This window comes from Engraulis encrasicolus, chromosome 19 (assembly GCF_034702125.1).
Source record: "Engraulis encrasicolus isolate BLACKSEA-1 chromosome 19, IST_EnEncr_1.0, whole genome shotgun sequence".
In the NCBI taxonomy this organism is placed as follows: domain Eukaryota; kingdom Metazoa; phylum Chordata; class Actinopteri; order Clupeiformes; family Engraulidae; genus Engraulis; species Engraulis encrasicolus.
Genome location: NC_085875.1, coordinates 51681176 through 51690406, shown reverse-complemented (window position 1 = coordinate 51690406; position 9231 = coordinate 51681176). Strand labels below are relative to the sequence as shown.

At 42.8% G+C, this 9231-nt stretch overlaps 1 protein-coding gene across 1 annotated transcript in view; it reads left to right on the top strand.

The window, feature by feature from the left end:
• Positions 1-3463: 3463 nt before the first annotated feature.
• The window catches only part of reep1 (receptor accessory protein 1), a 21448-nt gene continuing 15680 nt past the window's right edge, over positions 3464-9231 (top strand). The window contains exon 1 of the mRNA XM_063184671.1: positions 3464-3569. Coding sequence (XP_063040741.1) covers positions 3538-3569 — 32 coding nt within the window. The 5' untranslated portion in view covers positions 3464-3537. The remainder of the gene's footprint in view (positions 3570-9231) is intronic.

The following is a 9231-nucleotide window of genomic DNA, read 5'->3' as shown; positions in this document are numbered from 1 at the left end:
GTTCCTTGCGTTGCTTCCGAGCCCCTCCAGGGGGGCTTGCGCCCCACTTTGAGAAACACTGCCCTAAGCAAATGTTTTGGTGTACTTATGGCCACTCAAATATGGCTTCACAGCACAAATCATTGCATCATTTATACAGAGCCATTTAGGGAAACCTAATTTACAATAGACTTGATGTTTCTTCAAGCATACAATGCACCATACTATTAAAACCTACTTAATGTACATTAATACAGCATGAAAGCACATATCTGCCATTGCTCTATTCAACTCCACCCCCTTGGGGCACGCACCCCAGTTTGGGAAACCCTGCTCCAAGGGATGCCAACAGGGGGGGAGAGAGGGGTCATTGTACCTGGGCCCATGGAGAGAGAGGGCACAGAATTGACTCGTCATTGCAGTATTGGATTTGGGGCCCAGATGACTTCAGATGACTTTGTCCCGGCCCTGGCCAAAGCTGTCAGCGGCCGTGTATAATGCGCCATAGGAGTTTTCACAGGCCTATGATATGTTCTATAGATACGCATATTATAGTATTGTAGTATAGGCCTATGATGTGTTGTATGTTGCCGTGAAGAAATGCACAAAACACAATTAGGATCTTATCTAGTAGCAAAAATAAATTTGAATTTATTAGTTTAAGGAAAAGAAAAGTAGAAAAATACAGGTGTCCACGTTCGGGACTCGGGTGATAGTTGTGTGTGACTGGAAAACTGGAATCTATGCTCAAGATCTATTTGGCTCCCAAGCCAAGCCTATAGGACTTTGTTTGTGTGTGTGCGTGTGTGTGTGTGTGTGTGTGAGAGAGAGATATGTTAAGTGTTGCATTGTCATAATCATGCATGAAGTAGAGCTCACTCTGACGGCTATAAACAAAACAACACACACACGCACGCACACACACACTGACCGCACCATTGTCTATAAGAAACACTCCCACTCACTCTCACACATACACACACGCTTACAGCACAACACGACATTCACACTCACACACAAATTGACAGCACAATAATAAACACTCACTCGCACACACACACACGCATGCACGCAGGCTGTGAGAGCATTAAGCAGCTCACAAATTGCTTTTATCGTCCCTCACACACCCATTCCCTCTTGTCTCTCTCTCTCTCTCTCTCTCTCTCTCTCTCTCTCTCTCTCTCTCTCTCTCTCTCTCTCTCTCTCTCTCTCTCTCACACACACACACACACACACTCAACACTCCTTTGAGAGTGGTAACCAGAGGCCGGTTCTGTTCTGTTCTAAGTCTATGTCTCGGTTTACACCAGCTCCCCTGAGTGTGTGTGAATCCTGGGAAAGATGAATAGATTGCTGCCGTGTGTGTGTGTGTGTGTGTGTGTGTGTGTGTGCTGAGAGTGATCCAGATCTATGTGCATGAAACAGAGAAGCTTTTTGCTTTCTCTAATGTGTGTGGGTGGGAGACGTGACACCTTGTTTTTTCGTAACATTGGTTAAAAACCTACAAAACTGTTATTTTTTCTTTAAAAAACAAAGGTCAATGAAAGAAGATGTGATACATTATGTTTCATATTAGTCTTAGATGAGAAGAAACATTTTTGTTAAGATTTATGTAAAGGTTTATATGTCAAATATCCTGCGGTGTGACTGTAACATTAATGAAACCTGGAATATAACATATATATAAATTAACCAACAACATTTTGAATAATGTATGAAGCATTTGACATGATTGCATAAATATTAACTTTATATTAAGATATGTGAATGTGAAAAAAAGACAGTAATATTAACTACAAGTTCAATTTCGTAACGCAAATTGCGTCCTGTGGGGTGACATGTATGTCAATGTTTGTGAATGGGCAGCTGCAAGGCCAACTACAAGGGTCTGAAAGACTGGCTCCTAACCAGTCAGTACCTCAGTTATTGGAGAGTGCTGTGGAAGTTTACGGTGACACTTAACCTCTTAATATGTCTTCATATTGCCATCTTTCTGTCACACTATGCTTAGGTTCATTTTATGGTGTCCTGTGGTGTGACTGGTCTTATAGAAGGAAAACAAGTTTTTTATAAATGAAAACACATACTAAGATTAAACACAATATCATTATCAAGTTAGCATGAGCTCAGATGTCAGTCATGTATACAAGAGGATTAAAATGGCCATAATGCAGTGAATTCCCTGCGGTGTGACTCCATTTTCCTGCAGTGTGACATGCCTATGCAATGTGGTGATGCGGGACACATTTTCTCAAAAATGGCAAAAATAAGGTGAAATTCCACAGGCCACTAAGTGCTTTATTTTTTTCTATTTTTTTCCAATTTTTATCCATCATTTTTTTCAGGAATTTGAAAAACTTTTCTTTTTTTTTGCGTTACGCCCTTAAACGTCAACCACCCCTGTGTCTGTGTGTGTGCGTGCGTGCGTGCGTGCGTGCGTGCGTGCGTGCGTGTGTGTGATGGGACACAAGGACTATGAAAAGTGAAAGACGGCAGGAGACAGTGCCGCTGAGATGTATTGAGACCTGAGTCTTTATCTGCTGCTTTGAGACGTTTCACATGTTATCCAACCAACCTCCTCAGTCTGCCTCTATTATCCAAATATATATGTCCTGCTCACCACCAACACCCAAAGGGCTGCTGAAAGCTGTGGCTGGGTCCAGGACAAAGTCATCTGAAAGGGCCCCCTCACCCAATACATGCAATGTAAGGAGAACCCAATTATTGGGCCTCTCTTTTTCTGGGCACGGGACAACTGACCCCTTTGATCTATCTATCTATCTATCTATCTATCTATCTATCTATCTATCTATCTATCTATCTATCTATCTATCTATCTATCTATCTATCTATCTATCTATCTATCTATCTATCTATCTGATATACAGTACCTCCATGTCCATACCACCATACCTATCTTGGTTGCATCATCATGTTTGAACCGAAAGCCGTGAGGCCATCACGCCCCATACAGGCCTGCTGGAGATCTGTGCTTTGCTGCATGACAGTGCATCATTACATTACATTACTCGTAGCTGATGCTTATATCCCAAGCAACTTACAATTCATTAGCAGGTATTGGTTACAATCCCTGGAGTGTGAGGTTAGGGGCAAGGGCGCGTTAGCCATGGATGGAGGTCGGATGGAGGTAGAGTTAAGAATGGGATTCAAACCTGCAACTCTCTGGCCTTAATACCACCTGACCTTCCTACCATTAGGCCACGGCTGCAATATTGTTAGTAGAAAGATTTGTAGATAACTATTTGTGAGAATCAGTGTGTCTGCAATACATACTGGGTGGGTTCTGAACCCGCATCCCTCTGGATGCCACTCAGTGTTTGTGTGAGATCCACAGCACAGAGACAGAGAATAATATTACAAAAAATACATTGTGTCTGGCTTAAGACCCCACTGTACATGGGGGTGGCGGGGGTCTTCTAGTTGACGCGTGCGCAGTGTGTTGCTGTCAAATGACAACAAGCAACCATCTCCAGCGCAACTCCTCCCCTCCCAGCTGACAGCACGAGCTGGCTCTCTCACCTCCGTCCACAGCGCGAGATGGTCTCGTGGATAATCTCCAGAGTTGTTGTGTAAGTGTGATTTAGTCTCTTTGCTGTCTTCTTTAAAAAACATAATCCGTTCTTTAGACAGTCGTGACAGCTCGTGGTGCCGTAGCAGGTGGGCTGTTGTTTCTCCGTTACCGGGCAAAAGAGATTCACGGCAGGCGCATGCCAAGCGCAGAGCGGTGCCCTTGTTTTTTATTCGGATTCACTGACGCGCCTCGGTTGGTATCGGTAGCTACGAAGGCGCGCGGGTGTAAAGCCGAATTTGTATGTTGCAGTCTCGCCGAGGCTCGAGCGAGATGCAGATTTGAATTTCTGACAGTAGCTATCCCTCTCCGCCGAAACACCGAGTGGACATTGGTATTGCGATGCCATACGCGCCAGACAAGGACGAGACTAGAAAGGAGAGGAGAGGAGAGGTGTAGTCTACTGCCATGATCAGAGCCTGTGTAGTCTAGTCCTCTGACATGGAGGCTGCCGTTTATTATTTCTAACAGTCGCTGTCGGGAGAGGAGATCTAGCCTACTATATAATGGCATGGAGCAGAAGAGAGGTAGAGTCGAATGAGCTGGTGAGGAGAGGAAATGTGTTGGTATGGCAAAGAGGAGAGGAAAGGTGGTGTTGTGTTGTTTATTTCTTTTCTACCAATGAAAGGCGCCTCTTCCTAACCTGATTCTGCTCTGTTGCCCACATGCACAATAGGGCCTACAGACATACACATGCATACATGCACACATACACATATACAGTAGGCCTACATAGCCTACTGTATATAGCTCATAATATGGCATATTCTGTACATATTACACACATCTAGGCCTAGTCCATACGGCATTACACATTACGTTGATGTGATTATGTAAACAGATACACATACGGTGCGCACATGTACCCCATATGGTGATTATTTATGTGTTGGTGTGATGATGTAATAAGATGAGCAGTGATGTTCTGGCTCTTAGTTCTGTTGTGGTTTGTTAGTCAGACGCGTCAAATGACCCTTTAAAGAGGCGAACAAAGCCATAGTGTGTGTGTGCGTGTGTGTGTGTGTGTGTGTGTGTGTGTGTGTGTGTGTGTGTGTGTGTGTGTGTGTGTGTGTGTGTGTGTGTGTGTGTGTGTGTGCGTGCGCACGCGAGCGTGTGTGTACACGCGTGCCTCAGTAATGTTGATGTGTCATGCAGTGTGTGTGTGTGTGTGTGTGTGTGTGTGTGTGTGTGTGTGTGTGTGTGTGTGTGTGTGTGTGCCCGTGCCAGTAATGTTGATGTGTCATGCAGTGTGTGTGTGTGTGTGTGTGTGTGTGTGTGTGTGTGTGTGTGTGTGTGTGTGTGTGTGTGTGTGTGTGTGTGTGCCTCTGCCCGCCTGTCTCAGTAATATTAATGTCGCGCAGTGCACAAAAGAAACGATGACCAGCATGCACCATCTCACGTGAGCGAGGGAGGCTGTGTTGGCGTGGCCGGATGTGTGTGTGTGTGTGTGTGTGTGAGAGAGAGAGAGAGAGAGAGAGAGAGAGAGAGAGAGAGAGAGAGAGAGAGTGAGAAAGAGAGGCTGTATTGCTGTGTGTGTGTGTGTGTGTGTGCGTGTGTGTGTGAGGGAGAGAGAGAGAGCGAGAGTCAGAGACACACACAGAAAGATGTTATTTTGTGGTGAAGTGACACAGCACTATTCTGAATGGAGGCTAAATCCTCAAGGGCATACAGCATGCAGATGCTTCAAGTCCATGCTCCCCACGTTGTGGTATGTCACAATTTGGAGCACACCCCAGTCTCTTCCAACATGACTGTGCATCAGTGCACAAAGCAAGGTCCGTATGTGAAGACATGCAGATATATGGTATGGGTGAACTTGATTGGCCTACACAGAGTCCTAACCTGAACCCAATACCTAAAACACCTTTGGGAGGAATTAGAGTGGAGACTGAGAGCCAGACCTTCTCGACCAACATCAGTGTCTGACCTCGCTAATGCGCTTTTGGAAGAATGGCCAAAAATTCCCATAAACACACTCATCAACCTTGTGGACAGCCTTCCAAGATCAGTTGAGCCTGTAATAGCTGCAAAAGGAGGACCGAAATCATAATGAACTGTATGTGTTAGGAATAGGATGGCAGTTAAGTTCATGTGTGAGCCAAGGCAGGTTCACTATTTTACCCTTTAGTGCTTGGTACGATATGCGTGAGTGGCATGCTGGCTGGCCTTGGTCCTGGGATGCTAAAGCGGAGATCATGCGGGATGAGATCCGCTTCCACCCCCATGTACAGGAAAATGTAGCTCTAGTGAACATAGGAGGAGTAGGGGGAGGTGGTGGGACAATCCGGAAGGCCTTAGCGCATCACAGGTGAAAGGATAAGGAGGGGTTTGAATATCTGCGAAGGCGGGAGCAAGTAATGACAGCTGTCAATCACTCGCCGGCTTCCTCCCGAACCATGTTTATGTATAAACAGCATTTAGCGAAAATGTATAGTGCATATAGTGCTATATAGTGGTATATATACTGTGTTAATATACACATAGGCTCACACTGCAGACGCAAGCACATATACATACAATAAGTGGAAAGTAGCCGTGTAAATCACAGCCTTCATGACGATATGATATGGTATCAATTTCTTAAAGCAGGCATAGATTATTTCCGATACTTAAGAATTCCCCACGATCCGATACAATATGATTCCATTCGATTTTCTCCAATTACTTTTCCACTTCTATTATATTATGGAGCTAGGGCATTGGGCAGGGGCCAGGGATTCAATTATTTTTGATATTTAAGAATACCCCACGATGTGATGTGATTCGATGAAATCGCCGGCTGATGCATCGATACATTTCGATTATTATTTACACCCCTAGTGAAAAGGCTGCCTGGTTAACACAGAGGATCTCACAAGTGAGGTAGTCTGGAAGCTACCTATGCAATTTCTCGTAGGAAAGGTGTGGTTTACGATTGTTGTTTATTGGGCGTTATTCTGCCATGGCCGTTTACTGGTTGTTACGAATGTGTCAATTGGCATATACGTCGCCCAGAGACAATCATGTCAGTTGTATCTATTACCTTGTATCTATTATGTTGTAAAGCATACTGCAGTCATCAAATTTCCACTCCTCCCCGCTCTCTGATTGGAGCCCAAGATCTGGTGTCCTCGCTGGGATAGAACCCATGTTGTCTTTCAGATAGGAAAGATTGTGCAAAGCAGTATGGGGCTTCCCAGGCAAGTGGAAAGACACTATATCAATGCAGTCCATTTACCATACGTATTGATCATATATACTATAAAGGCTATGGGTTACATATACAGTACAGCATAAGACTGCTATGGGTTCTGTATAGATTACATATGCTGTAGCCTATTTAAAGGCTATAGGACTCCATGTAGATTAGATATATTGTATTTACAGGCTATGGACTCCATGTAGACTAGACTAGGTATTTAAAGGCTGTGCTGCATGTAGAATATTTTATTTATTTATTTGGAGTTCATTTAGCAGGGACAATGCAATGCACATTACCACAATAATGACAAGGCAAGGCCATGACACAGCTTGCAGATGTGAACACAAAAGGTTTAACTTATAGCTAGATAGCTAATTTGCAACCTCAGTCCCTGATCAGGCTAACTATTCCAATAAAATACACACATCACAGAGAATATACCAAAATACACCTAGTTATACAAAATATACAGTATACAATTATAATTCTATGCCATCTTAAAACCTAATTTCTATAGCATTAAAACCTTATGCAGGAAGAAAGAAAAACAATATGATGTGTGTGACCTGTATGCTGTGTGTGCATGTATGTGTGTTAGGCCTATCTATTGTGTGTTGTGATGATTACATTTTTGGTTTTCCTTCAGCCAGTGTTTCAGTTGTCTGGGAAATGCTTTAAACTTAGTTTGTGTTTTTATTACAGTTGGTAAACTGTTCCACATTGGAGGTTCAATAACTGAGAAACTCGACTGGCCAAAATAAGTTTTGCGCACCTCTGCTACCACTGTTGGGAAAGTTACTCAAAAACTGTAATGCCCTACTTATTACATGTTACTGTCATTTAAAAGTAATGCCTTACATTACAACATTACTTTTTTTGAAAAGTAAGGCATTACACTACTTTTGCATTACTTTTAGTTACTTTAGCCAAAATGACTGGAAATAAGGATTTGGCAATCTACAGTGCAAATCTATGAGGTGGCATGACTTTCACCTGCCATCCACAAGTCGTTTTGGAAGCCTGCAGACTGAAAATCAACATTTTCAGGAATTGCATCTCACCCACATACAATATTGATTCACCAATACAATGATTAATCCTATCTCTTCTTACCACACCTTGCCATGCACACCAGCGCCGTTTAAAAAAAAAAAAATCTATTACGGACGCATGCAGCACAGGCTCCGTTGCACTTGGCTGAAACATAAAGCCACCAATGAAAATTATTATTGATAAAAGAGCAGATGCATGCATTGCTACAGTAGGCCCATTTTGAATATTAATTATATCGGTCATCCTTAGTCAGCCTGCCATTTCGAGAGACGAAGCGTGAAAGAGGAAGCGATGTTCTGCGTGGATATACAATCTCTGCACGGACGTAGGCTACTATCAGATGCAATAGCTGATCTCGCGGTGATCCGCGAACATTGTATAAAGAAAACAAAATACCCACACAAAATGTAGGTGAAAAAAATGCGTTGTAATGTGCAAGTTACTTGCATTGTAACGAGGACATATTACCGATTTTTTCCCCTGTAATCAGTTACATTACTGAGTTACTCAAAAATGTAATGCATTACAGTAATTAGTTACTTTTGTAACTCGTTACTCCCAACACTGTCTGCTATGCAGTTGCCATTCACTGCTCCTCTGGTGGCCGCCCACCAGAGGATACAGATATATTGTATTTAAAGGCTATGGGCTGCATGTAGAGTAGAGTAACCTTGATTAATCCCGAAGGAAATTAAGGTGTCTGTCAGGTCAGCATATTAAGGCTATTAAGCCTAAGGTATATGTAGACTAGATATACTGTATTTAAAGGCTATGGGTAGCATGTACGTAGACTACATTGGACTTAGCTGACACTTTTTGTCCAAAGCAACTTACCGTTATTTACAGGTTATTGGTTACAGTCACAGGAGCAATGTGGGATTAGGTGCTTTGCTCAAGGGCACTTCAGACATTGATGGAGGTTTGAGACGTAAGGGTGGTGGGATTCCAGCAAACCCTGATCTAAAGCCCGACTCCTTAGCCAATAGACCACGGCTTCCTTTAATTAAAGGCTATGGGCTCAATATAGGCTACATGTACTGTATTTAAAGGTGCACTATGTAATATTTTAAGCAGTTCCTTTCCAGAATTCATGCTTCCCATTCACAAATGTTTTTTTTCATGAACACTTACCACCACCACTTACCACCATTTTTAAAGTATTCATTGTGACTGGGAAAATTGCATTTTTCATACATGAAAAAGAGGATCTTCAACATGTACACTGTTATGAGTTTCCAGGAATAGGCCATTTTAACTGCAAACCATAATATACATTGGCCGTACTAGTAAATAATAGTTTATAATTTCGTAAACAAACATGAAAAGGTCAAATTTGGCAGTAGAAAGCCATTTCAATGAGCAACATAGTTGCAATACCTACTTGGATAGCATATAGACGACATGTACAGTGGTGCTCATATGTTTACAT